Genomic DNA, 21,499 nt, shown 5'->3' with positions numbered 1-21,499 from the left:
CTTTGATTGTAGCCTCTCGTGTTTCTTTACACACCTCGAAGGAGAAGGGAGTGCATCTTGTGAATCAAGAAGTAAGTCAAATTTAACTTTTTGGATATCTTTTGGACCATTGTAAGTGTTTAAGCTTAAAGCTTTGGGAGCCATTAGGTCTAGATCTATGATTTTGTGCATACTTTGGTTACTTGGTTGATGTTTGAGGAACGCCTTAAAGGTTGTATTTTTATGTCTTTTGGACCTATTTTGGTAAAAAAGATGAGAACTTCATCTTGTCGTTCGGTCCATGCATGAGTTTATGAGATTTTTGGTGTCATTTTGACCTAGACTTGGTATGATGATGTTAAGGGCATGCATATGGATAAAGTTGGAAACTTTATCCATTAGGACTATGTGTTGATATGTTATGGAGGTTTAGAGCTTAGGTCTTAAAGGATTAAGAACTTAGTTGGAAGTTGGGTGTTTTGCCAAAATCGCATCACGATATGAGGTGTAGTCATGCCATGATGTTTGAGCATCGCGACTATCTTGTCTCCTAGCAGTAGCACCACATTGTTGGTCGTTGCGAGATGACGTGGACTGTTAACTTTTTGACCAGGTTTGACTTTTGGTCAGATGTGTTGAATTTGGGTCTTGGAGGGGCAAAATGGTATTTTTCCTATATAATAGCTTTTATTAGACCTAGAGTCGATAAGGTAGTGTAGATAAAAGTTTTACTTTAAATATTAAATTAGGGTTAATTATTGTGTAACGACTAGAGGAAGACTCGATGTCACTAGCTTGGTTTTGTGGATTTCATCTTCTTGGTTACTCTGGTGCGATCTCAAAAGCTTTCTTATTATGTGGACTATGTGATCATTGTTTGTACAACCACAAATAGCCTCTTAGAGGGAAGTGTGGTCGGTATGTGCAATACTACTAAAGAATACCTTTAGGATGGAAGTTCAAGTGTACTTTAGCAAGATGTATGATCACGAATAGCCTCTCGGAGGAAAGTGTGACAAGGATGATTTGTATAACAAGTAATAGCCTCAAGGAGGGAATTTCTAGTTGTATAGTAGTTAGAGTTATGCTAGCATATGTTATGTGAAAAATGTAAAGTAATATGTGATTTAATACCTCATGAAGTTTCTGTGTTATTGTGTGTATTGCATATAATTTGTATAAGGGATGAGTGTTGTGATTACTCATTAAGCCTTACTGTTGGTTTATGTTCATGTATGTTCAATTGTTTTCTATTACATTACTATATTAGATGTTTGTTTTGGTTCATATATTTTCAATTTTTTTTGTTTATCTCTGTTCGTTTAGCATGTTCATGAACATCAACAAACAAGCATGAACAAGGTATTTGCTAAATGAACGAACATGAACACGAAAATTGGTTCGTTTATCCGTTCTTTTGTTCGGCTAACATAAACAAACATAAACAAGGTCTTGTTTGTGTTCGTTCGTTTACAGCCCTAATCTTTTCATTTGTTAGGTAATAGATCCATGGATTGCATATACACCTGTGAAGAACGTTTCACATTTCTGATGATGATGCAAAGGTAGTATGAAAGTTTATTATGACAAAACTAAATCATTTCATGAATTTACAATATTGCCATTTTGATCGTCCTAACAGGTTTTCAAATACTTACTTTATATAAAACTTATAGGTCCCTAGCTAACACAATAACAAGAAAATTGGAGGATGAATTTTTAATCAAATTGTAAAAACCAAAACAACTTCAAGAAGTTCTTCTCGTCCAAGCCACAAGGACGATTACATTCCTTAGTGATATTTTTAGGAAATTAAATCTTGACGTGCACCTCAAAATCATGCTCCACTAAATAATATTCTTCCAACAAAATAACTAGCTCATGGCATCACTCCCCGACACGTGGCTTGAGCCTCCTCTGATAGACTTTCCACATCCTAAGCATGTTGGTCTGTTCAACGAAGGGATTGGCTCCAGATCTTTATCGATAGCTAATGTATTTCACTTTTGGCCCAAAAATATACTTATTTTACTTGGAACAGGAACACCATGTTAAAAAAAACCTCAAACATGGACAAAACTACAAGAGACAAACTTTTCCTGACCAAAACTGAAAAAATAAGTTTCAATCAGGGACCACTAATCAGTGGCGGTTTTAGGGTGGGTCCAGTGTTGCACCGGCAACATCTGCTTTTTATACGTGGTGGAAAAAATTTCGATCTTTTTTAGATATTTTTCATGTATCGGCAACAGCTACTATGTATTCTTGCGTCCGCCACTGGCCAGTAATGTGATTCGCTCATAATCTTATATCTTTTCTTCGGGAGGATGTTAAGATAGATGATCCGAGTTCAGAAGTGTTTAATGGTAGGGGTACAGGTTTGGGCAAGTGTTGTGTGGAAGCCAAAATAGGGTGTTTTGTTTTAATGTATAAATAATGAATAATTAAATATTTTATCATTTCAAATGCTTGAAACTATTGTTATAATATTTCAAAAGGGTACTAAAGCGATGGTTCCGCTTCAAACTGTATAAGTTTGTATTAAACCGGTTGGAATAGGTTTCCACTTTTCTTTTTCCAAACCATTTTTTTGTGCACCTCTAATTTTCATCAAGGGAGTCTTATTTCATACAACACGGGGAAAATGACCACCCATGGTGTTAAGTGGCAAATTTGTTGATATTGGGGGATTAAAAACCACTGGCAATTTACATTGTACACTGGGAAATAAGAAGACAAAATAAAAAATTAGATTACAAACTATGTCTGCCTAGCCTTTTGCAAATTTGCAGTGAGCACAACCATCTTCACATAATCATAAAACTGAAAAAATGCATGTCTCCCACGACGGTTGAGAAGTAAAGCCCCACATGCCATCCAAAATCCAGTAGCAAAACCCATGCCCCCACCAATATAAAACCATCCCCAGAGTTCGAGTTCATCATCTGTGTCTTCCCCATCACCCTCACTTTTACCAATCACCGATGTTGCTTCTGATTCTTCATCTCCAGGACATTTTTTGGTAAGGGGAGGTCCACATAGTCCTCTGTTTCCAACATATCTTGAAGGTTGAAAGGACTGGAGCTGAGTGTTTGTTGGGATTCTCCCTGACAAGTTATTAAATGACAAGTCTAGGTAATTCAGTAAACTCATCTGAGACATGCTTGATGGTATCTGCCCTGAGAAATTGTTTTGTGATAAATCCAATGTCAAAAGCTTTTTCATCTCACCAATTTTTTGTGGGATCTCTCCTGATAGAGCGTTCTTTGACAAGTTGAGGGAAATTAAGTCAGAAAGATTGGTAATTTGATACGGGATTTGTCCTGTTAAATTATTGCTTGACAGGTCAATACTCTTCAACAATTTCAGAGTGCTAAAGAATTCACGTTCATCTCCTTGCCACTCAATCATCGCATGGTCAACATATGGCCCTGGTAAATATGATATCTGAATCTCTTCATCTTGTGAGAATGTTCCTTGGTGGACCATGCTCGTAAGATTACTCAAACATGATGGGATGGTTCCATGGAGATTGTTCATTGACATGTCTAAAATCTGAAGACTAGCTAACTGACATAACTTTAAAGGGATGGTTCCAAAGAAGTTGTTTGATCTTAGTATAAGAACATACAAACCTGATAAGTTTTCCCCAATCCAGACTGGCACATTATCATAAAACTTGTTGGCTCCCAAATTCAACGAGATTAAACTCGTGCAATTTTTTAAAGACAAAGGCAATTCTCCAGAGAAGTTGTTCTTGTATAAATACAACACCTGGAGTTGTATCAAAGATCCAATAGAGGGAGGAAGACTTCCAAAGAGATTGTTGTGTCCGAGATTGAGAACTCTTAGGTCTTTGAAATGCCACAAACAGTCCGGGAGTTGTCCGATGAATGAGTTATGAGAGAGATCAAGAAATTCTAACCACCCATCAACAATTTGACATATAAAGGAGATTCTTCCAGAGAATTTGTTTCTGGAAAGATCCAATGTTGCCAAAGCGGAAGAGAGCTTTGGTATTTGGCCATTAAAGTTGTTCGAACTCAAATCTATCACTGAATAGTCAGCAAAATTTGATAATAAATCTGGTACTTTACCGTTAATGTTGTTAAAAGAGAGATTCAGATATTCTAATTGAGAAGGCCACATGTCCCAAAACTCAAGAGGAATTGTGTCTGAAATTCCAGTATTGGAAAGATCAAGACGGTTAAGATTTTTTAATGTCTGAACCCATTTGGGGAAGCGGGGTCCTAACAGCTTGCAAGAGCTCAGATCAAGATATTTAACATAAGAGATGTTTGACAAGTGATGTGTGGAAGGAACTGTAAGATTATTAAAGGAAACAATAACAATTTCAAGCATGGGTAGTTCCCACAATTTCTCACTTATACTTCCATTTAAGTGATTATGAGAAAGGTCCAAAGAATATAGGGATGAAAACTTTTGGATCTCATCGGACAATGACCCTGCAAATTGGCTTTCCACAGCATGCAAGGATTGTAATGAAAGCGATGTGCATCCAGACAAGTTGTTGAGAAAATCAGGAAATTTGACAACAGCAGAGTTATTATAAAATACCAAATATTCCAAACTACAGAGGTTACCAAAATATTTGGGTATCCCATCTAACATGTTGCCAGAGAGATCAAGAGAAAGGAGGTTATTGGTGGTTAATGGGGACAACCAACGATACATGGATGAGGTGAGATTGTTGTCATTGAGAAAAAGCTTAACAATAGATGAAGAAGAAGAGTTGAGAAATGAAGAATATGGATACATCACCTGTGACAGCTCACATCTCTGTAAACTTAACCATGAGAGTTTTGGGAGACTTGAAATTACATCTACCCAATGATTTGCTTTGGACAGGGAAACCCCATCCATTACAAGTACCTCCAACTGAGAGAGATGAGACAACCACTCTACCTTTTCCACTCTACACCTTCCAACAGAATCAAGATGAAGCTCTTGCAAGTTGGTGAGGTTTCCAAACTCTGGAGGAATTGTTCCATAAAGAGAGTTCTCGGAAAGGTCAAGGTAAGTTAATTGACTCAAAGAACCAATGAAGGTGGGAATGGTTCCATTAAAAGAATTGAAGGAAAGAGCAAGAGTATTCAAGTAGGTTAAGTTAAGCAACGAATGGCTAATCTCACCTCCAAGATCATGGTTTCTGATATCAAGCTCTGTGACATGACCTGTTTGGGTGTTGCATGTGACTCCATTCCATTTACAGCAGTCGTGTTGGTCAGCTCTCCATGTAGAGAGAGTATCATTGGGGTCATGAAGGGGGGCTTTGAAAAGAAGGAGAGCATGTCTCTCATTATCCAAACACGTTTTCATATTTCTATCATTTCCTCCTAATTGGCTGGCAGTTGCAGTCACAAGGAGGAGCAAGAGAAGTGAGAAAATTATAAAAACACAAGGATTCATAATGTAAATAAAAAATCTTAATGATTTTTGGCTTGTATTGATGGATATATGAACTTCCCCATGAGGGTTTATATAATATCGAATGTGAAGATAATGATTCTAAGTGGGTGGCTCATATTGGTGTCTGCTTCTGTGGGTCATGCAATAATGAAATTGGAATCGACGTCCAAAGACTTGCAAGTCTTCGAAACTTGTATTTATTATATATAGGTTTTCCTATATTGTGATATTTTTTGGTATTCAAAATTATGTGATATAAATCACAAAACAAACAAACTAATGACATCTAAGTATAAATCTACCTATGAAAATAGTAATTATATTATTTGGGTCTCTGTATAAAAGTGATGTTAAATAAAAATTACTGTTTATTTTACAACTGTTATCAGTTACATAGAGCAAAAGTGCAAAACCTTTATTCAATACAAGCAAATAAGAATGTAGACGCATACATTGAATTCTGTTATCAATTTAACAGTAATTATTTCATGAATCTCGTATTCCCCATCCCTTCTTAAACACTTTATGTTAATGCCCATATAGCACGATTCACAGTTCATCATATCCTCAAAGCATTTGATATCCCGAACAGATTTATGATATCAATTAGAAAAGTTTCAGAATAAACATATCTAATTTATCATGTCAATTAAAAAAAAAAATCTCAACAGGAACATAAATGGAGAACAGAGAGGAAGAGAAAAAATGCGCTGAGTAACGCCGATAGTTTACCTGGTGGAAAACCAAGAAGAAGACAACAGTGGGCCTGGATGTCGGCAGCGACGACATTGGGAGATTAAAGCAACGACTTTCTGTATCGACATCAAAATCTAGCATCCATAATTTTGGCATATAAATTTAATGGGGAGTGATTAAAGGAGATTTTAGTATTGGATGATTTATCTCATATTTTCTACTGATAACTAAAAAAAATAATGGTTTTTTACAAAAGCTTCGGGATATGTTGATGCAAAATCTGAAAATGTTAAAGATATGCAAAAGCTTTAAGTACTATGTATTTTGGTCAAAAAAAAAAGAATCAAGATAAATTTGTTTAGCGTTATGATGTTTTTAAATGTTTCAAGACGGTGGAATGATGTAGATAGCAAACAACAAAATATATTACAAGGAAATCCCTTGATCAATTAAGATATCCGACATAATACCACGAGATGAAAATGTCATATTGCGTATGTTTCTTTATTGATAAGAATTATTAGTACATAATATTTGACAGTGAGTACATTGAGTGATCAGTCTTAAAGTGTTAGGATGTGTGTGTTTTTGTGTCATCTGATATGCTATTTATACAAATCACATTAGTTAACAAACTATGCTAGAACTCCAGGATTATCATTGATCTTCTCTTGAACGTTATTGACTCTCATTGCGATTTGCAAGTTGTGTTTGACTAGATATTGACTTGACTTGGTCTTTTTCATTTATAGTTGCTCATGTAAAAAAGATAAATAATAATAATAATAATAATAATAATAATAATAATAATAATAATAAGCTTTTGGGGTGCTACTATATGTACCCCCCTCATATAAATTGTCACATCATAGGGTACACAAGCACTATTACACTTACATTGGGAATGAGGTACACAAGCACTATTACACTCACATTGGGAATGAGGTACACAAGCACTATTACACTCACATTGGGAATGAGGTACACAAAGCAATTGGGGGTATGTATAAAATTTTCCTTGTTTGATAATACATATTCAAGATCCTAAGAAACTTTAAGATACAAGATGCAAAATATGACTCGCAACGATTGCCTCTAAAATTGCATCCAAAGGGAATTTCAAAGGATGAGATTTTAAAATTCAAAATTAAACTGATAAATCATGATGGGACACTGTTATCATGAAACATCAACGTTTTTTATGATGTAGTTATCCTTTTAAGGCAATATAAATAGGGTTTAATCCTTGTCATTTCATAACCTTTATCTTCAAATAAATCCTAAGATGTCAATAGTGATAGTGTTCAGGTATGTTCTATATTGGTCTCTTAGCTTAATCTTTAACTTCATCGACTATGGATACTTTCTGGATCAATTCCTTCTTGCAAACCAAATGATGAGAGTTGTTCTTTTTCTAAGCAACAAATCGATTTGTTAAGATCGAAGCATGGATTTCTTGTTGGTATCGTTTTAGACCCTCCGATTAAAGGATTAGGCTAGACTTTGTTTCTTATGCATGAATTTTCTTTCATGAGACTCCTTTTACCCTTGGTCTTAAGTTTCCTTTACCTAATTTGATTTATGAGTTTTTCGAAGTCATTATGCTTGCTTATGTCCAATGTGTTGGATCTATACGCTCAATAATCATTTAAGAGTGATGTTTGCCAATAACATATAATCCTATAAGGTCACACCTTTAGCAAGTAGTCACTTATTGAGTATTTATTATAAATATGATTATTAATAAATATATTCAACTCTTATATGTAATTAGGAAATAATTATTATTTATTGAAAGAATATTTTCTAAGAGAGAATAACAACTAGTAACTCATAATGTATGATTTATATGTTGTGTACCTATTTTTGGACCTATGTACTCCATTTATTTAAAGTTAGTTTATATAAATAAAAGGTACATATGCTAGTGTATTATAAGGAATGGAAGACCACCATGATTTGACCTTGTGAGGTCAAAGTTGTAGCTTTCTAGTAAGAGATTGTTTGGGATTTCATTTTGAAGTTAAAAATGATTTTTACCCAAAAGGACTTATTGACTTATGAATGTGGGAAAATGAGATTTTTAAAAAGTTTTTGGATTAGCTTTTTATTGGCAAAAGTCAACAAGTTAGTAAGTTAAAAAGTGTTTGGTTGACTTATTGACTTTTGCTTGTTTTTTATTCTAATAAGTAATAAGTCATTCTAAGAAGTCACAAATTGTAACTTCTTCAAAACTCATTTTCAAAGGCTAAACCAAAACTTGTTTTAAAAGTCCGTATTAGGTATCCAAACATTTTTTAACTTATTGACTTTTCAAGAAGTCAATAAGTTAAAAAAGAGTTTTTAGATGAAATCCCAAGCAGTGTTGTAAAACTCGCCGAGTTGGCCGAGTACTCGTCTGAGTACTCGCTACTCGGCCCCTTGCCGAGGCGAGTTACAAAATCCGAGTACTCCCCGATCGGCCCGTTATTGAAGCGAGCACTGTTGTAAAACTCGGCCAACTCAATGATTAATATGCATAGTATACTTAATGATTTATTATTGAACACACACATATGTGATTATTACTACATATATATCTTAAATTTTCAATAATTATTCACAAAGTTAGACCATTTTGTATTTTTTTTAGTTTTTGTGTATTCAGACGTATCTAATTTTGTTATATATTTCATTCAACTTATGGTTTTAACTTATGATTTTGAAATATATAATTTCCCTAAAAATATTTATATATGAATTAATGAATCCGAGTACTCCCCGAGTACTCGCTACTCGGTAGTCGGCCGAGTAGGTACCGAGTAGCGAGTTCTACAACCATGATCCCAAACACCCCCTAAATAGGATAGGTTGCTTGTGAAACAACTTCTTACACATCCAAGACTCTTTCCTTTATCCCATACTTTCATTTATAAGGGTTGGTGCTTACTGCTTTCATGCAAGGTTTTAAAAACGCCGAAGTTAGCTAATTGGCAATGTTTTAAAAATCGGTTTGAACCGGTTGGACCGGGAACCAGGGAAGGGAACGGTTCAACTATCATCGGTTTTACATTGATTTTTGAATCGGATTAAACCGGCGGTTTTTAGAAAAACCGGTTGAAACGGTCAAAATAAACCGGTTGAACCAGTTAAACCGAATAAAAACATATGAAAAAAACCATTTACATAATAAACTTTAGTGATTTTTTTGTCATATCTATTTAGTTTTCTCTAAATAAAAACATATGGTAAATTATATAAAAGTTTTTTGATGTCTTTATATTCATCTAAAATTATATATCGTTACGGTATTATACTTTATTTTCTTTTTGATGTATATGGATTGATGTAAAACATTAGAACTTATGTGTTATTTTAATGTATTTGGATTCATCAAAAGCTTATTTTCATGTGTATTTTTAATGTTTGAATTTGTAAACATCAAATTCATTATTTATATATGTATTTATGTGTACGAAAATTGGAAAAAACATAAAAAATATAGAAACCGGTTAACCCGACGGTCGAACCGGTTAAACCGGTTCAACCGGAAACCGGTCATCATACCAGTTCAACTAAAAAACCAGTTTTTAAAACATTGCTAATTGGTGGATTGGGGTTAAGTGATTAATCGGTTAGACATAGATTAATCGAGGACCTTAAACTACTATTTCATTGAATTTTTAAAAATTAAAGATGACTAATATCAAAACAAAGTTCGTAAATACAACTAATATCATAACAAAAATAGGTTAATATGATTAATACAACACTAATAATTTCTCAAATCGTTTATGTTGAGATAAAACTTTTTCAAAGTGTTAAAATTTCATCATTTGCTATTGTTCTCTCATTTTGTAGGTAGGGATTAATCCCTAGACACCTTCCAGTTTGTCGTGTAACGCCTAGGGATTAATATGAGATTAATCAGGACCCAGTCAGGATTTTTACAACACTGCTTGCATGTAAGTATAAAATGAGACCCAAGGCTTCCATTTTGGAGTGAGTTTTTGGGTGAACTCTTTCTCTCTTTCATAAAAAAGTCATAACTGTAAGACTAAGACGTAGCGACTAATCATACACTTAATCACTATATAAATGATAAGCATTCTGAAACTTACACATAACATCTAACTGATCACATAAACTTATAATCGAATACATATAAATTTGAGCATATATAACTGAATATATATAAGTAACACATAAAACTATTAGCATGCTAGCATAACTGACCACAATTACTATATTCCCTGTGGCGGTTTATCTCTAATTGACCTGGTGACCACTTCCTTCTGATTCACTGTCTTGACCACTTCCCTCAGAGAGGTCTGTCATGATCATGAATCCACTAGATTCCCTCTAAAAGGTCTATCTCTAGTCCGACATATAACATATAATTTACATAGTAAGTAAGTCCGTGAAAACTCACCTGAAGTAGCAAACACACAAATAAACCACTGGAATGGCTAAAATAGATTTTCAACTCTCTAAACACCTACAACCATAATAATGGTCTATACTTAGTTCATATTTCAGGAATTACGTATTAGTTCTTGATAATGAACTTTTTTATTCACTTCTACTATTGTTATAGCGGTTGGTTCGTGAGCCGTCTACCCTTCTTATCCACTCAACTCATCCTCACAACAATCAAAATAATCATACTTTGATTTATCTCGCATTTAATTATCTCAATCTCCATAACATGATTAGTCGTAGCGGTAGTTGCATCCAAAACAATTGACGATGATTGTTCGGAATATTGTGAAAAGCTTGCATATTTTTTTAGAAAACTATCAATACTTTGTTTTTTCTAATTGATATACACTAAATAACATAATTAACTAACAAGTAACCATTAACCAAGAACCAAATGAAAGAATAATTAACAATTGTATATTTCAAATTGATTATTTTTAATTTATTGTAATTCTTTTACAACAATGATAATTATATTTTGATAAAAATATAAAATTAATTAATACTTAATAAATATAATAAAAGATAATATATACATCTTTAACAAACTAAATTATCCTAATTTCAAATTAATTTTTTGTAAGATTTATGCTATAATGTTTAGCAATATAATAATATATAAAATTACAAAACAATAAAAAAAAAAGTTTTGTTGGAGGCTTTTAATACATTAGTAAACAAGTACCTACAGCCTAGCTTCATATGTCTTTTAACTTTTTAATATAATATGTTACATGTAATAGAGAAAGAAAGACAAATAAATTAGAGATAGAAAGAAACAAAAACTTACACATCTTCAGAGGATGAGGATTTTGGAGTGGGAAGACAAAATAAGAACAAACAGAGGTCGGCAAAAGTCTGGTGTGTAGAGAAAGCATCGGATAACGACAATTGGAGAGGCAAAGAGGAAGCAACAACAAACGGTAAACAACAGTCGGTGAACGACAGAGAGAAATTGATAGGTCATAATATAGTGGTTTGGGCTAGGCATCCATCTTGTATAGGTCTTGGTAGGATTCTGTACTTTGTAATGGTGTGTGTAGCTTGTTGTGTGGCTGTATACAGTCGGACTCGTGTGTACGGCCGTACACCCAGTGTACGGTCGTACATGGGTGTATGGTTGTACACGTGTGTACAGCTAGTGGTCCTATAAATATCGTGTGTCAGTGTCAGTTTGAGAGTGATGTATGTGTGTATCCGATCTGTACCTGACATTTTTATGATATTAACGTGTGCATGCTTGGTTTAATCTTTCCTCTACTCCATTCTTATTCTTATTGATTGTTATCTGTTTGATCATTGGTTTGGATCCTAGAAATTGGAACTTACAGAAGACTAGAGAGACAAAGACATTTGTATTCTTTAGTTTCCGAGGTGGCCGGTTTTTTTTTCCGGTGAACAGTTCTTTTTTGAAGCATTAATATCTAGTTTATGGTTTGTTGTTTGTTAAAGACTGAGTTAGAAAAATTGTAAACTACAATAGGTTTTTTTTGGATTTTATAGATTTTAGTTTCCAAATCAGGTGGTATCCTAATATAGGGAAAATGACTCTCGAGGGTAATTAACTTTTGCGTTTGTACTCATTTGGTCCCTTTTTTTTTGTATTCAATATACCATCGAACTTGTTGTTGGTGTTTACCATAGCCCTTTTGACCGGCTTTTGACCTGTGATAGCCGGTCAAAGGGTTATGGTGAACACAAACAACAAGTTCGATGGTATATTGAATACAAAAAAAAAAGGAAAGGGACCAAATGAGAACAAACGCAACAGTTGGTTACCCTCCTGATTCATTTTCCCTATACTCATTTACAACAAACCCTACATCATCTCCTACTGATATTAATGACTTTATGAGATTCACTCTTGCTTCTCTTCAAAACATAACCTACGAAAGGACATTATTCATGCATGTACAACTTTGTAATGCATTTGAATATTTATTAGGGGAATCTTGACTAAGCAGGCACATTTCATGACTACATTTACATTTTCAATCAAATGATTTATCGTATCATGGATTCTAGACAAGTCTACAAACGAGTGGAATCACAAGTGCTATGATTTTTGAGTTTACTTAGCTTTAAGATCGAACTCATGGGATAAGATACAACATCAATATGTACAATATTATGGTGATGTGTCTACAAAAGCAGCATGATATTGTACATATTGATGTTGTATCTTATCCCATGAGTTCGATCTTAAAGCTAAGTAAACTCAAAAATCACAGCACTTGTGATTCCACTCGTTTGTAGACTTGTCTAAAATCCATGATATGATAAATCATTTGATTGCAAATGTAAATGTAGTCATGAAATGCGCCTACTTAGTCAAGATTCCTCTAACAAATATTCAAGTGCATTACAAAGTTGTACATGCATGAATAATATCCTTTCGTGAGTTATGTTTTGAAGAGAAGCAAGAATGAATCTCATAAAGTCATTAATATCAGTAGGAGATGATGTGAGATTTGTTGTAAATGAGTAAAGGGAAAATGAATCAGGAGGGTAACCAACTGTTGCGTTTGTTCTCATTTGGTCCCTTTCCTTTTTTTTGTACTCAATATACCATCGAACTTGTTGTTTGTGTTCACCATAACCCTTTGACCGGCTATCATAGGTCAAAAGCCGGTCAAAAGGGCTATGGTAAACACCAACAACAAGTTCGATGGTATATTGAATTAAAAAAAAAAGGGACCAAATGAGTACAAACGCAAAAGTTAATTACCCTCAAGAGTCATTTTCCCCCTAATATATGATTAATTTTGATTCTTTTTAGTAATTTTTAGTCATTTTGTTGATAACTTATCTAGTTTCCTAATTTTATGAACTACCTTTTGATTTTTTTTGTTTTGTTTATAAAGAATGAACGAGAGGGGCCAGAAAAATACTGTAAATATAAAAATCAATCATTTACATAAAATCTGGGTATTATAAGTTCAAAAATCAGGGGGGCCATGGCCCCCTTGGCCCTATAAAGGATCCGCCACTGGTTAAACCAAGTATACAGGGGCGTATGCTCTTGTGTTAATTTTATTTTAATTATCAAATACATGTATCACAACTAATGTTTAACCATTTAAATATTTTACACATGGCATTTTACATAAAAACGTGTCATGTTTGCTTTTTTGTTCATAATGTTATGTAGTTCTTTTGTAAATACTATAGGCGTGTTTGACATGAAGCTTTTGGAAGCATTTGGGAGCTTCTAGCTTTTAGTTTTTGACAAAATGCGTTAGTTTAAACAAAAAGTTTCGTTTGACAATACGAGCGTTTAACTTTTAGTTTAAACAAAACGTTCCAAATCTAAAATCTACTTCCTGTAGCGTTTAACAAAACGTTACTGAGCTTTTGAAATCAATTTACATAATTACCCTTAAAAATATATTTATATATTTATTTATTTTTAATCAATTGTCCTTTTATGTAATTTTATATATTTTAAAAGCTACCAGTTACTTTTGTCAAACACTCATATAACAAATAAAAGTACAGCTTCCCGCTACCAGCTACCCGCTACACACTACCTGCTTTCAGCTAACAATTATTTTTGCCAACCCCATCCTAAATATTATTGAAGGACTGTAGCAACATAATCAAGAATATGTAGATGAAAAGTGAAGGTCGATGAATAATGATGGGCCATTTATTGAAATTTACTCCAAGTCAAGGATTGTAGCAAGAACGAACTTCTCGTTATGGCAAATCTAAGAAAACATAACGCATCCATGGCGAGAGATTTTTTAGGAAATCAAAACGGGATTCGTATCGTCTTCAGAAAATTCTGGTGGGTGTGATCTCGCTGCCTTTTCAATTTTTGGGGTTCATGTCATTGTTGATCAAACACCAATGATTTATACAAAGCGAATATGGATTTCACATTTCATCACTCAAACGTAATCCATTTTCTGAAACCCCCCAAATTAACCTCTCCACTTTGAATCTGTCCTATTAACGAATTTCCCACATTCGCAATCCATGCGACGTGTATAATTGATCGATTCTGTGTTGCCTTTTTGCTGTTTGATAAAAGGTCTCAAAGAAAAAGGGTAAAAGCAAGGAGAAACTAGGGATGCGGGCTTCTGTAATGGCCAGAAGACCGGCAACTTGGACATTTTCCGGCATTGTTGTCGCCGTGCTGTTGCAGGGAGTGGTTGTTCTGTGTAAGGCTCCGGCGACTCTTAAACTGGAAAGAGCTTTTCCGCACAATCAACGGATGGAATTGAGCAAACTTAGAGATAGAGATAATCTAAGGCACAGTAGATTCTTGAAGCAGCAATTATCGTCTTCTACAAAAGATGTTATTGACTTCCCACTTCAGGGCACTTTTGATCCTTATCGTGTTGGGTATTTCCTTAATCTATTTCTTCTTAATACATCCTCTCGATTGTGATATACTATGTTTCTTCATTTAAAACATATAAAAAGTTGAAAGCAGTTGCGCTTCATCCCTTCGATTCCTGTAATTAGTTTAATTTCTTTTGTATACAATCCTAAATTGAATAAATTTCGTGCCCAATTTTTTTCAAAATTTCTCCACATTTTCGTAATTTTTTTTTATCTCCTCTACTCATAAGAAAATGCAATTTTTTTCCTTTGATATTTAGGTGCCTCAATTCCGGGTCTTTATAGAAAATGCAATTTTTTTTCCTCGTTTTCATTGGAAGGACGAGCAGTTAAGGGTGGGAGGGAAATGGGTCGGGTTGGGTTGATTTGTATAATTAAGCGGGTTGAGATTTTCAACCCAACCCAACTTCTTAGATGAACGGTTCGACCCGTGGTTGACCTTAGCTTACTTTTTTTTTTCTCAAACCAATTTGTTATATGATAAACGGTTGGATCTTGGTTGACCTATTTAAATTTCAAAGTTTACATAGGATAAAAAATGTTTACAACAACATTAATCGAGTCCCATACAAATGAGGTAAGAGGGAGGTAGGATGGTCGACAACCCCTCCATAGGGTTGAGAGACATGTTCTGTAGAAGCCTTTGGCAAAAAAGAAAATAAAAATGCAAACACAAATAAATATGTAAAAGAAAAGTTTCGTAATCATGCCCACATCAAAGATATCCTTCGATAAGATCTTTGCATATAAAACGTCAACCGCTATTGAGTGATAAAATGGTACGTCCGAATAAAGAGACCGAAAACAAAAAAGAAAATACACACATGAAGAGGAGCAAGGGTGAACAAGTAGAACATGAATAAATATGCTAGTAGTGGATCCATATATAAGGAGGAAGTCCAAAGAATATACTAGTTACACATGATGTAATTAAATAGAAAAACAAGAGTAAGAAAGTGAGAATTGGCCGACAAGAACTAACAATAAAGAGGGAGCTAGACCCTAGACTATGCTAATATTACTCGTACCTTAATTCTAAATCTCCATACTCTATTATCTCAGCTCATGTCCTTGGTAAGGGCTAACTCCTGTCTAACCTCATGTAATCTTCCCACTTCCATCTCAGCTCATGTCCTTGGTAAGGGCTAACTCCATACTCTATTATCTCAGCTCATGTCCTTGGTAAGGACTCCACACTTTTAATATCAACAACCAATTGTCTCCTATAGACATGACCACACCACCATAGTCTTCCGTTTCTCAATATCTCAATAATTGTGCCACCCCTAATGAATTCCTCATTGACGTGTTTGTATCACGTACAACAATGCTCTACCATATGTCTAACGCAACATTCTCACTTCTATGACCTCCATCTTCCTCTCATGTACCTTCTTAATCGGACAAAACATTTGGATCCATACAACAAAGCTGACCTTTTCGCCACCCTACAAGGTTTTCCCTTTACTTTCACTAGCATCTTCTTGTCACACAAAACTCATGTCACTGTCCTCCACTTTAACCATCTCACCTTTATACGGTGTGTAACTATCCTCAACACCCTTTTCCTTATGGATTATAGTATAAAAAGTGTTTAAAATTTAAACCTTGTTAAACAAGTTAATAACCCAAATAATTGTTCGAAGTAAAAAAAAAAAAAAACACACACACACACAACTACAAATTAATTTTTCAAAGTTCTATGACTTTAGGATTTTGCTTTTATATTTTTTTAATTTATAAGATTAAATAAAATATAAAATTAAATTAAAAACATATATTTATATGGGTTGGGGGACTTGGCATCTGGTTGGAAAGCTTAACCCTAACACAACCTATTAAATTGACCCGTTAGATCAAATTGGGTTGTACCGAATTAAGGGACTGCTGTTTTGTTGTTTGATATGTCAGTTTCTTTATTTTGAAGATATTTTTTTTGTATATGTAGGCTTTATTATACAAAAGTGCAATTGGGTTCACCTCCAAAGGAATACTATGTACAAGTGGACACGGGAAGTGATGTGTTGTGGGTCAGTTGTAAAGACTGTAAAGGTTGCCCTACATCTAGTGGACTCAAAGTATTACTTACTCAAGTTCTCATTTGTAAAAAGATTCATTGACTTTGACTTTTGAATAACTAACTGTGACACTATTCTTTCCTTCCATACTGAAACAGGTTCCAATTGAGTTTTATGATCATGAAGGCTCGAAAACATCTTCTTTGGTCAAATGTTCAGATGATATGTGTCTTGTAGGAATGAAATTTGGTGATGCAGATTGTTCACATACAAGCACCCGTTGCATTTACAAATTTAAATATGGAGATGGAAGTGCAACAGCGGGTTATTATGCGTCTGATTTAATTCATTTAGAAATGATGTCAGATGAGTCAAACCCTTCATCAAATGCTTCATCCAAAGTGATATTTGGGTGAGTAGTTAATAACTTGTTTACAATTATGCTTGTTGATCTAAGGTAGTGTTTGGTATCCTGTAATCGAAGAGGGAATGGAATTAAACGTTGCACTGGAATGAAAATTCATGTTTGTTTACAACAAAAAAAAATGGAATGTGACATTTCTCATAGAAAGTGATTCCTTTCTCCTTGGGTGATTTTGGAGAAGGTTCTTTATTAGCATTATTATTTTTTTTACATTCTTTGATGGAATGGAAACTCTAACTAAATTATTTTTTTTGTTCTTTTCTGAAGTTAACAAAATTATTTTTGTCACAATTCTCTTTTTAGATTTCATGGTATTTAATTTTTTATTTTTATAACAAAAAATTCTTTAAGTGGATTTGTTTACTATTTTAAATACATATAGCATATATTCAAACAATGTAAAATATTTTATATGCAATATATCTAGCAACACATCTCTATTTCATTAAAGCGATTTTTCAAAAACAACATATTTTCTTTATTTATCAATTTAAATTCATTTAGTTTTCTAATTATACGTAATAAACATGTCAAATATAACTCATTCCATTCCCTTAACTCTTTAAGTCAATCAAGCATGATGATGGAATGTAATGATTCATTCTATTACCTTGTTCGTTCAATTACATTGTTCTTTCATATCTTTTATGATTCTATTCCATCATACCAAACAGACCCTAACATATTTATAGAACAGTTGTAGCACATCTCAATCTGGGGAGTTATCCGAACCCGAGAGAGCGGTCAACGGGATCTTTGGTTTTGGTCAGCAGGGTTTATCCGTAATTTCACAACTTGCTTCAAAAGGGGCAGCTCCAGATGCATTCTCCCATTGTCTTGATGGTGGTGGTGATGGTGGTGGCATTCTAGTTCTTGGTCAAATAATGAATCCAAAAATGGTCTATTCACCACTCATTCCATCACAGTAAGTTTTCTTTCACTCAAAATAAATTTTAGGGTTCTTCAAAATATTACTCCTTTGATCATTTGTTTTGTGCATGTAGGCCACATTATAATCTACATATGACTAGTATTTCAGTCAATGACAAAACATTGCCAGTTGATCCATCAGCTTTTGAAATATCAGAACATCGAAAAGGAACCATAATTGATTCTGGAACAACACTTGGATACCTGACAGAAGAGGCCTACAATCCTTTTGTGGATGCTGTAAGTATGAAAAAGGGTAAATATGTCATAAACTTTATGTTGCTGATCTTGATGACTAATGAGTTTGCATAATGTTTAGATTACAAAGTTTGTTCCTCAATCTGTAAAAGCTTTTGATGCAAAGGGATACCAGTGTTATCTAACTAACGATAGGTTTTTTTTATCTTGAAACTTCATAGCTCTTTAGTGAATTTAGTATTTCCATTTAATCTTATTTTAATTTTATTTCAGTGTCTCTGAGATCTTTCCAACTGTGAGCTTCAATTTTGAGGGTGATGCTTCGATGAATTTAAAACCAGATAATTACCTTTTGGAACAAAACACTGTGGTATTTCCATGCTAAATATTATCATAAGTTATTTTTTTTTTATTTTAAAATTAGGGAATTTACAAACAAGAATTACATCTGTTTAGGATGGTGGATTGGCATGGTGTATAGGGTTTCAGAAGGTTAAGGGTCAAGGACTTACGATTTTAGGAGGTATAATTAACTTACAAGCAGTGACATATGAAGATTTTATTTAAATTTAAATTTTTTATATTCTTGATTACCTTTTTAATTATGTGTTCTTATTTCATGCAGACATTGTTTTGAAAGACAAGGCTATCGTTTATGACTTGGGTGCTCAACGAATTGGATGGGTAGACCACGATTGTAAGTCCTTAAACATAAAATTCTTGATTGATTGAAGGTGAAAAAAGAAAAACTAGTTCTCTAATTTTGATTAGTTAGAAGAGTAGGATTTTACATTGTATTTGTTATCCCAACTATACATAATTGACATAATTAGTCCTTAAACTACACATGATGCACTACACATATTAACAAACAAAAAAGATTGTAATATTTTGAATCTTGTTATCAGGTAGAACACCTGTTAACGTGTCTGCTACATCAAGTGGTCGCAGAAGAATCTCAAGTAGCAGCAGTTCACTGCAGCACAAACCTTATCAACTGACCCTCATCATGATTCTTGCTTACATGCTACATTTATTGGTATTTTATTGTTTCTCATCATAACATCTTAGTTTTCTAGAAGTAAATATTTTTGTTTGTGTAATATATATATATATATATATATATATATATATATATATATATATATATATATATATATATATATATTATAGTATTAATCATCACACACACATGGCACCTTTTATTTATTTATCAGTAGGTATGTCAATTTTCGATCTTAGTGAGCTAGGAAATAACAGACTAACAAATTCCTGTACAAAATTTTTGTTGTATATGTGACACAAGTATATATAAGTTACACATTGTTCATTGTAAAGTTTTATAACAGCAATTCCCTTTCATTGTATAATCTTTCTAACGAATAATTGATTGAAATTATCAGACTACCACCCGTAGTACTACATGATACATCATCTAAAAATCAAATTTTATAAGTGACATATTTGCTTATCAACAACATTCATGGATGATGTTATACATAACATAAGTACATGGTAGATACACAAGAAATCACCGTGCATATGATTATTCTGTCTATGGTTGCCTCTTTTGCACAACAGTTAAGATAATACATAGCATGTAGTACAATTGTTGATTTATTTTCCCAATCTCTCGTTGTTTAATGATGATCAAACCAAAACCCAAATTGTATTTATGTTTAACAATTCATTGTATTTTGTAAATTTCTTGCAATGCTGATCAAAGAGAAGAGAAATCTCCATCCATTCCTACTTAGAAGACTCGTAAAAAAGATGGTGATAACATAAGTCTTGCATTCAATTGAAATTTGTGTTGTACATGTTTGAAGAAGTCATAAAGTTGTGATCAAAAGTGTTGCTGAATCTGCAAATTATTGCAAAAACTTTGCAACAAAGAACGTCATAAATTTTGCAAATAATATCTTACTATATGTTGTTGTAATATCTAATTGGAATTTTTTTACTGAATATTTTATCTTATAATTTTTTTTAAGGTTTTAAAAATATGTGTTTTTATAAAAATTAAGTGAATCTTTTTTTATGTCTAAATCAAGAAAAAAGTTAAGGGTTTTCTCATTACCTTATAACCTTATATGACAGTTTTAGGAAAAAGATTTTTTTTTCTTAAAAAAGATTCTCCAACCCAATCAACTATGGAACATGTATGGCCGCGGAATGACAAAAGCAAAACCAGATAGTTCCCACATTAAATATAGTGGTGCTTTTTTTTTGAAACGACAAACTATCCTAGTCCTAATCTAATTCTAAACACCACCTATGTCTCCTAATGAGACTTGAACGCATGACCTCTCTGGGTGGATTGTCGGTACCCTTCTAGGAAATAGTAAACAAGGTAGTTTCTGAAGCTCTTCCTCAAGATAGGATAGATCCCTACCTTCGTGCAATAGTCGATATCACCTAAAAGGTTGCACACCATGGAGCTGGAGAGTCATAAATTTATGTAATTATTCTTTTGAACGGAAAATCCAATCTACATAAATTTATGTAATTACCTTCGACCTCAACACCTGATCGCTGGGCTAGAAGCTATTTGGTATTTATATAATATATATTCATACATATTAAGTCAACATCAAACCAAGGTGGGTAAGTTGCCCGATCAATAAAATTTTCTCTGATCCAAAGTGTAGGGTATTGAAAAACTGGTCGGTATCCATTAAACATTACATGTACTACACTTGATAAACAATGGCACCCATACCATAATATGTAGACAATGGACACAAACCTTAACACATTCAATAACATAATAACGTGTTAAGTGTTAACACACATAAAGAGTTAGAAAATCTTTAACCAAAAATATCCATGGTCGTAGTTCCCAAAAGTGGAATCCTAAAAAGGCATTATCGCCTGCTCATGGCAAAATGGTGGCGAACTAGTACTTGTCTATTCCTAAAGATATATATGATGATAATGACATCATTAAGGGAATCATCCATGCTATGGGGATGTGGGCATGAAGGACCCATGATTTTCATTTGGGTCTAAA

The 21,499-nt window shown here is 33.5% G+C and overlaps 2 protein-coding genes across 2 annotated transcripts; one reads left to right on the top strand and one right to left on the bottom strand.

Annotated features, from left to right (window-relative positions):
• Positions 1-2,624: 2,624 nt before the first annotated feature.
• Positions 2,625-5,466, bottom strand: LOC111897787 (receptor-like protein EIX2). The gene has a single exon (XM_023893738.3). The coding sequence runs from the start codon at positions 5,407-5,409 to the stop codon at positions 2,740-2,742; it is 2,670 nt and encodes an 889-aa protein (XP_023749506.2). The 5' UTR covers positions 5,410-5,466; the 3' UTR covers positions 2,625-2,739.
• Positions 5,467-14,190: 8,724 nt separating this feature from the next.
• LOC111897759 (aspartic proteinase 36) lies at positions 14,191-19,592 on the top strand. Its single transcript, XM_023893710.3, has 10 exons — positions 14,191-14,916; positions 16,865-16,994; positions 17,093-17,346; positions 18,056-18,283; positions 18,363-18,528; positions 18,608-18,681; positions 18,760-18,856; positions 18,943-19,009; positions 19,112-19,183; positions 19,395-19,592. The coding sequence occupies exons 1-10, from the start codon at positions 14,642-14,644 to the stop codon at positions 19,547-19,549; spliced, it is 1,518 nt and encodes a 505-aa protein (XP_023749478.1). The 5' UTR covers positions 14,191-14,641; the 3' UTR covers positions 19,550-19,592.
• Positions 19,593-21,499: the final 1,907 nt, after the last annotated feature.

This window comes from Lactuca sativa, chromosome 6, assembly GCF_002870075.4.
Source record: "Lactuca sativa cultivar Salinas chromosome 6, Lsat_Salinas_v11, whole genome shotgun sequence".
Lineage (NCBI taxonomy): Eukaryota > Viridiplantae > Streptophyta > Magnoliopsida > Asterales > Asteraceae > Lactuca > Lactuca sativa.
The sequence above is the reverse complement of the archived record's forward strand: the minus strand, read 5'-3'. Positions and strand labels throughout refer to the sequence as shown.

Excerpts from the sequence above, each read along its gene's own strand:
- LOC111897787 (XM_023893738.3), bottom strand. The coding sequence starts at position 5,409 with ATGAATCCTTGTGTTTTTATAATTTTCTCACTTCTCTTGCTCCTCCTT.
- LOC111897759 (XM_023893710.3), top strand. The coding sequence starts at position 14,642 with ATGCGGGCTTCTGTAATGGCCAGAAGACCGGCAACTTGGACATTTTCC. Across the intron at positions 18,529-18,607 it reads ACAATCCTTTTGTGGATGCT|ATTACAAAGTTTGTTCCTCA; the intron begins GTAAGTATGAAA and ends CATAATGTTTAG. Across the intron at positions 18,682-18,759 it reads TGTTATCTAACTAACGATAG|TGTCTCTGAGATCTTTCCAA; the intron begins GTTTTTTTTATC and ends ATTTTATTTCAG.